The 13,323-nt window shown below is 46.8% G+C and overlaps 1 protein-coding gene and 2 non-coding genes across 8 annotated transcripts in view; all 3 read left to right on the plus strand.

Annotated features, from left to right (window-relative positions):
* LOC144155851 (uncharacterized) overlaps window positions 1-13,323 on the plus strand; it is a 1,021,707-nt gene that overhangs the window by 335,814 nt on the left and 672,570 nt on the right. The window contains exon 6 of one of the 6 annotated variants that reach the window (XM_077687533.1): window positions 10,351-10,895. The exons of the other annotated variants lie outside the window; for them this stretch is intronic. Coding sequence (XP_077543659.1) covers window positions 10,356-10,664 — 309 coding nt within the window. The 5' untranslated portion in view covers window positions 10,351-10,355 and the 3' untranslated portion in view covers window positions 10,665-10,895. Of the gene's footprint in view, window positions 1-10,350; window positions 10,896-13,323 lie in introns of those variants that run through there. 6 annotated transcript variants of the gene reach the window in all.
* On the plus strand, window positions 7,551-7,632 carry Trnas-gcu (transfer RNA serine (anticodon GCU)). The gene has a single exon. It is a non-coding gene; the product is annotated as a tRNA-Ser (tRNA).
* Trnas-gcu (transfer RNA serine (anticodon GCU)) lies at window positions 8,067-8,148 on the plus strand. The gene has a single exon. It is a non-coding gene; the product is annotated as a tRNA-Ser (tRNA).

The raw sequence follows: 13,323 nt of genomic DNA on the forward strand, positions 1-13,323 counted from the left end.
CCAAGCCACTTTTATTTACAAAATAATGCGCAGAATTGAGTTAAAGCAACATTTTGCAATAAAAGAAATCACAGGTCTTGGAAAAACAAGTGGCATTGCCGCGGCTCGAATCCTAGGCGTTCGTTCCAAAAACCACAAATTTGCCCTAGGCTGCTTTTAGTAGCTGCATAAAAAAATGGCAGGAGTGTTCGGCGGGAAAGTGTAGATGGCGCTAGTTGCCCACAGGAAATGTCTTGCTTACACCCACAAGGGAAAGGAATCGCGCTTACGCGGTATGTAACAGAGGGATGAATTCATCAACAATTGAATCTAGTGCGAGCAACGCTCAGTCTGTCACTGTCTGCACTTGCTACGAACAAAGGGCCATGGTTATTCTTTGTTTTCTGGGATGCTATGAAATTAGCCTAACGTGCGTTACCGTGGCAACTTGCCTAACTGCTTGTTATCGCTTACCGAAGCAAGAACCCGGCATGACGGTTAAATAATCTGGCGAACAATCAGAGGAGGAAGCAGGCAGCCTGAGTATAGGCGACAGATTCTACTGCCTTAGACAGATTCGGGTATGGCACAGATGAGAGAGAGAAAGAGAGAGAGAGAGAGAGAGAGAGAGAGAGAGAGAGAGAGAGAGAGAGAGAGAGAGAGAGAGAGAGAGAGAGAGAGAGAGAGAGAGAGAGAGAGAGAGAGAGAGAGAGAGAGAGAGAGAGAGAGAGAGAGAGAGAGAGAGAGAGAGAGAGAGAGAGAGAGAGAGAGACCCGGTGGCCGGTAGGGGGGGTGGCGCTTGTATGCAGAGGGGTGTGTGCCGTGACTTTCAGGGATGTTGCAGTAGGGGTTTAGACATCACCCCCAAATCATTTATAATTTCGACCCCCCCCACCCCCCAATTGAAATTCTGGATAAACACCTGCGTCTGTCACCGTCACTGATATTGGCGAGGTGAATTGTAAAACCTCATGAACTGGGCCTGAACTTCACCCTGAAACGCTAGGAGAGTAGAATTCAGGTCTTGGACCAAAAGTTACCTTTTTTTTATCATGTGACCTGTTAATACCAGCCGAAGACAGCAAAATAACTGGAGCGCTTGCTGTCATTCCATTAACGTAATTGTAAACGTCCCATTCGAATAGCTTTGTTATGGTTTACCGCCGGCAAAACATCAGTTTCTGGAAACGTGGTGCGGCCTGAAGGAGAAAGGCCGTTGCTCTATGAGACGTGGCACAGAGTGTGTTTCGCGCGCAGCTGATGTGGTTTATTAAATTAGTGTTGTGGCACGGCGCTGACGCAAGTACCGTAAGTGCGCATGCGCCGCAAGCGGCGAGTAAGAGGGCAGGACGCTCGTTCCAATAGCTGTTCTTTCCTCCCCCGGAACTTGGCGTGACCGTCATTTTCTATATCCATGAACATATTTCCTCCGGTCACGAGTATGTCGGGCAGACCAGGCGCTGTTATCTGCAGCCGTAGAGAGCATTGCAAGAGAACAGGACAGCAGGTGCACCGTGCTCTTTTCGCCTCACAATGCATCGTCGGAATGGCGGTTGTAATGCAGTCACAGGAAAGACGGAGATATAGTGCCTAGAATATATTCTAGGCACTATAACGAAGGTTTTTCGCCAGCGGAAGCATCTTGGTTGGAGGGAGCTAAGCGAGTCCCGTTCAGTGAATGGGACGCTGAAACGAATTCATTGAAGTCTTACTTGGGGCATGAACGCCCAACAGCAGACAATTCATACACAATAGTTCACCCTTTTGTACTGCGGTCTCTCTTCTGTAGCGAGTGCACAGCCATAGTTGTGCACGAGGCCAAAGTGCTGCCAACTGTAGCACATAGGTGAAGTTAGCAAGACAGATAATTACCTCCGTTTCTTTTTTTTTTTTTTTGTAACAGGCCATACATAAGGCTAAATTGTGATAAAACAGCCGATTACGATAAAGATAAAATTGCAAGAATCCTAAGCATAAGATATGGGAGTTAAACCTTTAACGATCTGATCTGATTGTAGGGTTTAACGCGCCGACGCAGCGCAGGCGATGAGGCGCGCCGTAGTGGAGGGTCCGGATTAATTTAGACCACCTGGGGATCTTTAACGTGCGCCGAAATCTCGTACACACGGGCGTTTTTGCTTTTCGCCTCCATCAGAAAAGCGGCCGCCGCGGCCGGGAATCGAACCCGCGACCTCGTGCTCAGCAGCGCATCGCCTTAGCCACTGAGCCACCGCGGCGGGTAAACCTTTAACGAACTTGACGAAAATTCGCAATTTTTCGTTGCATGCAGGTTTTCGCTACATAATGGTTTCGAATTAAGGCTAGCGTGAATGAAGCAGAAACGAAAGCAAAGTATATGAGTAATGGCGATCTCACCCTTCCAAGATTTATATCACAGTTTTAAACCGCGTGATTGGCGCCTGTTGCTTTCCCACGAGCTTAGTTACCACACGAATCTCCAAAGAAGCAAGGTTACTTACCCCTGGGATTCAAAAATGTAACCGAAGTATCACTGTCGCCTTTTAACACTGTTCAGTGCCTTAACGCGTTCCAGGGACCAAAGCTATGCTTAAAGGGCGCCTTTTCGCGAACTTGTAGCTCTTTTCCGTACTAAAAATTTGTGAGAGGGTGCTAGCTGGGATACTGGACCGGGTGAAAGCGTTCTTCTTTCTCGCCTGCGATAACGACATTTCAAATGGCGAGCTTTTCTTGAAAAGGCAAAACATTTCGTTTTCAGGCAGCAGAACTTATCACCGACGAACCGATACACAGATAGCAGTGGAGGCACGCGACTACACGCCGACAGGCGGTCCTAGCACGTAAACCACACCACGCTCCACGTGAATGCACACGGTATACTTTGCGTTGAGGGCGAAATTCGCTAAATTAATGAATTTCTCCAGCTGATTTTTCAGAAAATGTGCCATAAACAATGACTCATCCGCGTAGCGCATTCGTTACAGCATGGTTAACATACAGCGCCTTCGTTACATAAAAGTCGCAAACAAATGCCCTTCAAGGGGGCTTCCAATGGCAAATTGAAAAACTTTGTTATATTCAGCAATTCATTATATAGAGGTTCGTTGCATCCAGGTTTACCTGCATCAGTAAACAAAATGTAAATCAGCCGTTGGTGGTGTTTCTCTAACGAATTTCTTCTGAGTGCCAAGTAGTATTCAATTGAGAGAGAAATTTAAATGCCTTCTATGAAACAGAATGGTCGGCTCAAATATTGTAATATGTTGATAAACAAACATATGAACTACTTGATTCATTCATACATCATAAAGCATGTACGGCGCATGATGTTCATGCAATTGCTTGTTTTTGTATGATTGCTTGATATGCACTGTAAGGTGTACTTTTTTAAGAATGTTAAAGCCCACTCCCATCAACAATGCTTCGGCCGTGAGGGTACCTGTAAATAAATAAATAAATACTATCGTCCTTCTCTCATAACACAATCGGCGACTGGAGGGCTGGCTTCGTGTCAAAAATATGGCGTGCGCTTCAGTGGTTCGCGGCAGATCTAACGAATCGCCGCTGATCCCGTAGCAGTGGAGGTTGTCTTACGGTCGAGTCTGGAGTGTCAAGCTATGCACGATGCACGCTTCGCTTTACTTCTGGTCTACGACTGGGCGGGAATGCGTGTGGGAAAAATGCGTTGCGGAAAGTGAACTTCATCGCGAAGGGTAAACACAAAGAGTCTGTATATCTGCTTTATTCAAAACTTTCTTTCAAAAAAATTCTTTCAAATTGACCACCATGACGTCCCTATCAGTATGCCGAATTTATTTTCGTATCAAAAATTTTTGGCTCACAGTAAAGTCGTAATTGTTAGAGAATTCGCGTCTGCTTTCGATGCCACGGCGTCTACGAGAGAGAAACGGATGCGGCATGTTTCTCTGCTACGATAGAGCTTTAGTCCTTCCAAGTTTCGTTCAGTAATCAGGAAGTTATAGTCACTATCATTACCGAATGATGACAAAAATAATGCTGTACATTCTCTAATCATGTGAACAATGGTTTTTTTTATGCAGCTCCACAGGTGATCCACCTGCACATAGTAGATTAGTGGTAATGGCTGCTAATTTTTAATAATTGTAGTCCCTGCTTCTGGCCCTGAAATAAAAGAACACCCCGTCTATTTGACAATCTCCCGAGGGTGTGCATATATTATTGCAATCATTGTCACGAACATCAGCTGGAGCGTTTCACTCCATGAAAACCCCGCTTTCGTTTTGTCTGAAAATAAAAGGCCCCATTGAACTGCACTTTAACTTTAACTCCATTGCAACTCCCTAGACTGCGTGCATACGATGTCGGGATGGCACCAAAACGGAACAATACCCAACGCGCTACTTTCAAAGAAGAAGAAGCAAAAAGGCCCGGGCGTTGTGCGTCGCGTTCTCGTGGACCACGGCACGCGCCTTTTTAGTCTCTGGCCCCAGCAGCAGCACCGGCTCTCAGCAGCAACGTCGTCCAAGTCCGTCGTCCAATCCGTCGTCCTAATGGCCGATCCGCTGCTGCCCATCGGGACCGCCATATCCGCTGGCGATGCGCTTCCGGAAGTTGAAGCCTTTCTGGAGGAGCCCTCTCCACCGTCACCTCAGTAAGCGTCGCCAGGAAGCCCGGCTTGTCCCGAAGGAGTCCGACCAGGGAGATGAACAATTATAAGCCCGACGCTGGGGCGCCCCCAGCGGTCGCCCTCGTCTGCAGTACCGCCCTTTCCCGAAGCCCACCGCTCGGAAAAGCTGAAGGTGGATCCTCGTCAAGGCAAGTGCCTCAACTACAAGCATTCCGGCTAACATTGGCAGTATTGTGCGGCGCATTGTTTTTGCTAAATATGAACCAAGCCTCTTAAGAGGCAGTGTCAGGAGCTGCGTAACCGGTCCCGTGTTCATTCCGTTCTCAGGATACGTCTGTCCTAGCTCTTTTTGCAACCTCAGTCAGTGCATCAGGGTGAATGCACTTCAGTTTTGCGCGGTAATTTTTGTTGCAATTAAGATTTTTAATTCAATGAAGGTCAGTGTAAGGGACGTTCACGGAACGGACTGCAGGATTGCAATTGGCACAGCCGTCGTTGACGAGGACTCGGTCACTGAGCCATCGGCATATACTCGTACAGTTGAAACTCGTTATAACGCACAATTATTACAACGAATTATTGGCTATAGCGAAATAAGTACGAGCTTCGGTTGGTTACGCTTCATTTGTACCCATTCTTTCTTTAACGAAACAAAAACCGCGAGAGCCGCGCGATATCGGCTGTAACGAAGAAATATTTGGTTCGCGCCAGGCTGAAACTCCGAAAGCTAGCATAGGAAAGACCGAATAAAAAAATTGAGAGGTAACACAAAAGCCCTTAGACGAAGATCACATCCGTCTTCGAATAAATAAGAGACTGACTTTATACGCACGACGTCGTGTGGTCTGGCGGAAGCCATTATACGCACGACGCGACTATGGCGCCAACGCGGCAGTTGCTCAAAACTGAAAGCGCCTTCATCATACGGGTTGGCGGGTTCCCCAAGCCCCTTGGCGGCTTCGACGGAGGCAGCATGGCATTCGAAGTTCGGGCTCGATTTAGTGGCTTTAGCGATTTCGATCCCGCCTTTGAGAATTTCAGGTCCGTAACAACGCCTTTTTCGTAGTGAAAGCTACAAAAACAGTGGACGTCGTCTATTCGCGACTTCGTTTTTTAATAATTTGTTGCAACTGAACTTGAACCTGTAACTTTCTTAACGCGCATGAGTAGAACAATTTGCCGCATCGTTTAGGCTATCGGTCAACGTAATCCTCCATATATGTGTTAATTCTAAATATAGGACAGGTGCTTCCACCCCGCAGTATTAATTCGGAGGCTGGATAAGAGCACCGCCATCCGTTAGGGTTCGATGAGATCGCATCCCGAGCGCTTCTGAACTGTATCGACTATGCAGATTGTAAGCCGAGATAAAAAAAATACGTGAAAATATAACCTAGGTTATTTTTAGGGAGCTGAACGTTATTTAAGAGCCCCAAATTTCCCATCGGTAATTGGGAATATGGTCGGTCTGTCAAGGACGTAATGTGGCACAGCGCATGTTAAATAAGTCGCATAGCTGCAATCGTAGGTGAAATAAATGCGTTATCCGGTTCTATGTTTTGCTTTGAATCCATAACATCAGCTGTGCTTTTTTTTTATTGTGATACGGAGCGCGAAAGCTAAACGAAAACCCATTTCGAGGAGCGTTGTACGGCTGTCATTTGAACCATCGGCTTCGCGACCCGTTGTATGGTACCCGTGGTGCGACGGAAAAGGGCGATAGAGCCGCTTGGAAACAGCGCGGCGCCGGTTGCTTTGGCTGCCGCGTTGGCGCGTCACTCACGTCGTGCGTATAGTGGCTACCGCCAAACCACACGACGTCGTGCTTTTTGTTTTCAAATGAAACGTTCTACCGTAATTTCTTGTTTTCATGTTCCAGTCAATTTAGTTCGAAATGCCATAAAGAGACAGGTAAGGATTACCTCATTTATTATACGTTCGAAGCCTGAAAAATGCGTTTTGGTACCTAGGATTTCTTCGCGAGCGAGATTGACAATTCGTTACAGCCGATTTTCACATCTACTGTTACAACGAATATCGGATATTACGGACTAATTTACTGCCCCGATACTGCTTCGCTATAGCGATGTTCGACTGCATATATAGTGGCACCAGATGTGCTTGTATACAAAGGAACAGTCAATTGTTTTAGAGCCGCTGAGGATAGGTGCCGTGATAGAAAGGCGGATTTCAGCAGACGTCTGCTACTGGAACTATCCAGATAATGAAAGTACTGAACCCGTTTAGTCGACACCGACTGAAACTTCAAACTTCAGTCGACATCGCCCCTGTAGCTTCCAGTAATTTGCTAGCTCAAGTTAAAGTTGGCATTACATTGAACTTCTTCGGGAAGCGCTATACACTGACATTTCTTGCGGTGACTGGTGAACTACATTGAACGTTCCTCGGCTTTAACAGTTAAGCATGTCCTTAATAAGATTTTTTTTTTTGTGCTGGAACGTGCGCGTACCGGAAAGTTCGTGAATCGAAAAGGCCGAAGGCGAGTCTGGGCTTTCTCTGAACACCGTAGATGAACTTGAATGCAAAGGCTAACACCATATATAAGGCGCGGGGCTGTTCGCTCGTTCCCATCCGCTACTGTTAGCTTCCGTATGCATGCAGTTAAGCTTGATGCCCCTGGTCGTCGGTTTTCGATGCCAACTTGGGCAAACATTTTTTTAATGGCCGAATGAGACCCCTTAAAAGGAGATTGATTGTTTGATTGTAGGTTTTAACGCGCCGACACAACGCGCGCCGTAGTGGAGGGCTCCGGATTAATTTTTACCACCTGGGGATCTTTAACGTGCGCCGAAATCTCGTACGCACGGGCGAAATCTCGTACGCACGGGCGAAATCTCGTACACACGGGCCGAAATCACGTACACACGGAAATCTCGTACACACGGGAAATCTCGTACAGCGGCCGCCGCGGTCGGAAATCGAACCTGCGAGAGACCCGCGCCGCAAGGGCGCCGAGCGTTCCGACGAGGTGGCCGAGAGGTTAAGGCGATGGACTGCTAATCCATTGGGCTCTGCCTGCGTGGGTTCGAATCCCATCCTAGTCGATGTTCTTTTTTTTTAATGATGTATGAATACCTCTCAATCATCAGACCATACCGCCAGACCGAGCAACACTAATTCCTAATCCGGCACTGCAGTACCGGAGTGTGCCTTGAGCTACTGTCCATTTGAGATGGCATTTGAGATGGATGTCTAGTTGAAATGGCATTTCAGTAAATGAAGAGGCGCTGAACCGCAGTCATACGTGGATTTTCGGAAAAAAGAAAATGTTCTTCTGAGTATATAATTAAGGTCATATGCGATGCGCGCAGCTTTGTCAATCAGCGTCTGAGTTCTATCCTACCTGCGTTCAGCTCTTACGCAGTTTTCGACGGGAGTGTGCCGCAAGCAAGTTGCCTCCGCGCTGCAGCGAGAAAGGAAAACAATGGAGCTCACACGCGTAGCTGCCGTCGTGCGCCGCAAGGGCGCCGAGCGTTCCGACGAGGTGGCCGAGAGGTTAAGGCGATGGACTGCTAATCCATTGGGCTCTGCCCGCGTGGGTTCGAATCCCATCCTCGTCGATGTTCTTTTTTTTTTAATGATGTATGAATACCTCTCAATCAACAGACCATACCACCAGACCGAGCAACACTAATTCCTGGTGTAGCACAGATTGGGCAGCACGGCTCCCCCAGTCAGATGCCACCTGATGACTTCTGCGGAGCCCCAAACGTCTCCGGGAAAGCTAGGTTCATTTGAAGAGGACAAAATGCTAAAATATCAGACGATATCCAGTCGAAATCGCGGCGGCGCAGGTCACTAATTAGATATTTTTCACCTCTATGAATGCTCCCATTACGAAAATATAGGGATTTCGACACTACTCGATTTCAGCAGGTATAAAGTTGAAAGACCTTCGTATGAAGCATTCGACAGGCTCATCTACGGCATCAAATATTCCGATTCGATGCCTGCGGTATCAAACAAAGAATGAATGGAATATTGGCTGTATCAAACAAAGAATGAATGTAATATTGGCTTTGCCTTCTGTATCCTGCTAACACTATCATGATACTAGCCAAGTCGTAAGCAGAGATATCAGCAAAGCTGCTATATATTACAAAATATGAAAGCTTCTGTATCATACCACTGCACTTTTTCTAACGTAAGGGTACACCAGACAATCAGAAATATTCGGAACAAAATTAAAACAAATGATCCGTTGTGAATACACGCACTCTAATAATATAACATACATGATTAATCTATATGTACCTGCTTACGCATAGCATAACTACTTTCTTGAACTGACCTGTGTATTTAATAAACTTGGTTTGTCAATATTCACCGTGTGAGCCTTCATATGGCAGCATGAATATGTAGGCCTAGCAGTATGTTCGTGGTTAGCAGGCATGCAAATAAATTTCCCGGGAGTATGTATTGCTTTTGCCTTTTTTTGTCTTTTTTTCGTTTATTTAGAAATACACTGCCATTTTGCATTGATAAATAAAAAAGGTATAGAATCCTGGGTGCCACCGTTGTTTCATGTAGTAGTCACAGTTGCCGCGAAGTCACTAATTGGCATTTTTACTGTGCTGTCCAGCATCTGTGTTCGTGAATATTTCATTGGGTTTGATATGGTTTTATCTTGGTGCGTTGATGGGGATTATTTATGTATACTAGTCATGGTAGCGCCATTGTACATACCCTGCAGAAGTACTCCAAGAAAATGAGTTGTGATAATTAAAAATAGCCATAACAATAAAATCGATAATGATGATGATGATGAAGATTGTATTTATGGTACCATATCTTTCCGGGAAAAATATCGGGGAAAAAATATCGGGGAAAAAAATATCGGGGAAAAAATAGTTCCTACGCCACTGTAGGAGGTGAGTGCAGATCCGCGTAGGGATGTGCGGTGAAAGCCCGTTTTGCCATCTTCGTTGCTTCTGTATGACTCTTTTTTCTCTACTTTTTTTTCCCCGGGAGATAGCGCAGAAGTAAGGAAACGGAACCGTGATACGAAACGATTTTTGCTCTCGCCGGTGTCTGCACCAGCCTTGAAGCCCGCCTGATGGCTCGGAGACCAGCACAAGCAAAGAAAAGAGGCGTAAAAAGATCGAAGGAAAAATTGAATGGATTTGCTGGGCATAATGACGAGAAAATGAGTAGCATTTCTTAGGTCAACTTTGCCGGCTCTTATGGGCTTAGTTTGGTACTCATCACGCGCCCCTTTTAAATATGAGATATTAAAATGTGTTGCCTATAGGTGCCCTCACCAGAGGGGAAGCAATCCGAAGTTGTTACGCTCCATGACGATGATATTGAGAGGTATTCATACATAACTTAAAAAAAAATACTGTCGACGAGGATGGGATGGGAGTGTTATAATAATTAACATCATAAGAATATTTTGCTATTAATATTGCGTGAGCACTAGATGGGGCGTGTCAGCAAACAAAAAAAAGTGTGGAGAACGCGTGGCGAGAGTTTTTTCGTGAGTAGAGAGGGCGACGTCGCCAAGGAGGCCTGGCTCGAAGCGCGTCTTTTGTTGCTCCTTCGTGCCCTTCCTCACTGGATCGATAGCATTCCCGGGTGCTCCCCACTTCGGCAGTGTCCATCGGGTAGCACAGGTCTCACGGAAAGAAACGATTTGCTCAATGACGTAGCGGGGCTCGTCCACAGGCCCCGTTTTTCAGCGAAGGGACGAGATGCGTACGCACTCACGAGGCTCCACTAATGGACCTTCAATTTATTTCTTTATTTTATTATTTTTTCAGTATAAATGCTGATCGCACTGCTTCCGAGCTTCGGCGGCGGCATTTCCGAGGTCGAAGCGGGCGGCGCCAAGGTCACGGTGACTATCCGAAGACCTCTGGAGGACGACGGAAGCGGAGAAATCCGGCAGTTTCCCGGAGTGAAGGCGGCCAACCTCAAGGTGATCGCCTGGGCGACGGAGCACCGCGAAGACTCGCCAACCGACTACTGCGGGGAGAACTGGCCACAGCGAGTCGCCATGGACGGAGGAGTTGCCAGAATGCAGCCACGAGACTCTCCTCCACTTGCTCGTGCCGGCCAACTACCTGGAGATTAAGAGGAGGTTCTTTGACCGCGAGGCCAGGGCCGACCCAAGCCGGTGCACGACTCCAGAAATGATCGGTCAGACGTTCCGCATCGAGGACGATTTCTTTCCCGAGTACGACCGACAGGAAAACGAATGGTTCACATCGCCCGGCACACCCGTCGACTGTGCCGCACTTCTCGCTGCGTGGACCATGTGTGTTCGCGACAGTTAAAGGACCAATTCAGGAACTACACCAGCCAAAAGGGCATTGCTGTCGGGAGGGGTACGGGGGGGGACAGGGAGGTACATCGAGTGACATGTTCAGTGAAAAATAAATGAAACGCTGCATTGAAAAGTAAAAGTCACATTGGTTTTTCATCTATTTACTTTTTACAGCGGCGGCTATCTTCTTGGCCGACCAACAACGGCGGTATTTTCGCCTGATGGGGAACTTGAGATTTTCACCCTTAAAGTAAGCTGATGATGAGTGATTTCACCCGAAACAGAGCAGGCGATTTTTTAAACACATTTGACAAACTATGCTGATGTGTATGATGCATCCACCTAATGTGTATGGGAGAGGACACTGTAGTGTTTTGTTATCGTCGCTAGGGTGAAAAAAAAAAAATACCTGAGTGATAGTTTTGCCGGTCGTCTTTTTCTTTTTGTGAAGCAGTTATAGCCACGCTTCGTCGGGGATGGGGTAGAAAGGCGTGTACCGAAAACGGCTAGTTGGACTTTTCGGGAGGTCAGAAGTTGCGGCACTGCAGGCATGGATTGGGATAACAGCTAGCACCCCTTTACCAAAGTTTGGCTTATAATATATGCCCACTTACACGATATGTAACAGAGCCCTGATTTCATCAACCAGTGCATCTAGTGCGAGCAACGCTCGATCTGTCACTGCACTTGCTACGAACAAAGGGCTAGGGTTATTTCTTTGTTTTCTGGGAGGCTATGAAATTAGATTAAGGTACGTTAGCTGCTAACTTCTATGTTAACTGCTAACTGCTTGTTAACTGCTAACTTCTAACCGCCTAACTGCTTGTTATCACTAACCCGAATCAAGAACCCGGCATGACGGATAAATAATCTAGCGAACACTCAAAGGAGGGAGCAGGCAGCCTGAGAATAGGCGACAGCTTCGAAGGCCTTAGACAGCTTCGGCTATGGCACAGAAGAAAGAGAGAGAGAGAGAGATACCCGGTGACCGGTAGTGGCGTGACTTGCAGGGATGTTGTTGCAATAGGGATTTCGACATCGCCCCCCCCCCCCCCCCCCCCCCCCCCCCCCCCCCCCCCCCCCCAAGAAAAATAATTTCGACGCCCCATCCTCCATTGCTAAATTCTGGATAAACCCCTGCGTTGTCACCGTCACTAAGATTCGCGTTGTGAATTGTAGAAGAGCACGAACTGGGCCTGAACTTCACCCGTGAAACGTCAAGGACAGTAGAGTTCAGGTCTTGGACCAAAAGTTACCTTTTTATTTTTATCATGTGACCTGTTAATACCAACCGAAGACTGCAAAATAACTGCAGCGCTTGCGGTCACTCCATTAACGTATTTGCAAACGTCCCATTCGAAGTAGCTTTGTTATGGTTTACCAGCGGCAAAACCTCGGTTTCTTGAAACGGGGTTCGGCCTGACGAAGAAATGCCGTTGCTCTATGAGACGTGGCACATAGTATGTTTCGCGCGCAACTGATGTGGTTTATTAATTAATAATTAATGTTGTGGCGCGGCGCTGACGCCACTACCGTCAGTGCGCATGCGCCGCAAGCGGCGAGTAAAAGAGCAGCACACTCGTTCCAATTGATGTTCTTTCGTTCCCCGACACTTGGCGTGACCGTCATTTGCTATATCCATGAACATATTTCCTCCGTCACGAGTATGTCGGGCAGACCAGGCGCTGTTATCTGTAGCCGTAGAGAGCATTGCAAGAGAACAGGACAGCAAGTGCGCCGTGCTCTTCTCGCCTCGCAATGCATCGTCGGAATAGCGGCTGTAATGCAGTCACAGGACATACGGAGATATACTGCCTATAGAATACATTCTAGGGACTATAACGAAGGTATTTCGCCAGCGGAACTAAGCGAGTTCCGTTTACTAAATGGAACGCTGATGTGAATTCATCGAAGTCTTACTTGGGGCATGAAAGCCCACCAGCAGACAATTCATACACAAAAGTTCACCTTTGTTGTACTCTGGTCTCTCTTCCGTAGCGAGTACACAGCCATAGTTGTGCCTTCGTTACATAGAAGTCGCAAACACATGCGCTACAGGGGGGCTTGCAATAGGGAATAGAAAACTTCGTTATACCGAGGAATTCGTTACATAAAAGTTTCTTACATTCAGGTATACTTGTAACAGTAAATACAAAGTAAATCAGCCTTTGGTGTTTCTCTAACGAATTTATTGAGAGTGGCAAGTATTCAATTGAAAAAGTGAGAAATTTAAATGCCTTCTATACAATAGAATGGTCTGCTCAAGTATTGTAATATCTAGATAAACAAACATTTCTGCTACTTGATTCATTCATACATGATGGAGCACATGATGTACGGGATGAAGCACTGGAAAGTGAGTGAGTGAGTGAAAACTTTATTGCATAACAGCCAGTAGTCCTAGACGTCGGCCAAGAGCCCTTGGGCTCTAGCAGCGTCTTCGGCCAGCTGAATGGCCCAGACTTGA

This window comes from Haemaphysalis longicornis, unplaced genomic scaffold, assembly GCF_048455015.1.
Source record: "Haemaphysalis longicornis isolate Haplotype H1 unplaced genomic scaffold, Haemaphysalis longicornis Haplotype H1 scaffold_1, whole genome shotgun sequence".
NCBI lineage: Eukaryota > Metazoa > Arthropoda > Arachnida > Ixodida > Ixodidae > Haemaphysalis > Haemaphysalis longicornis.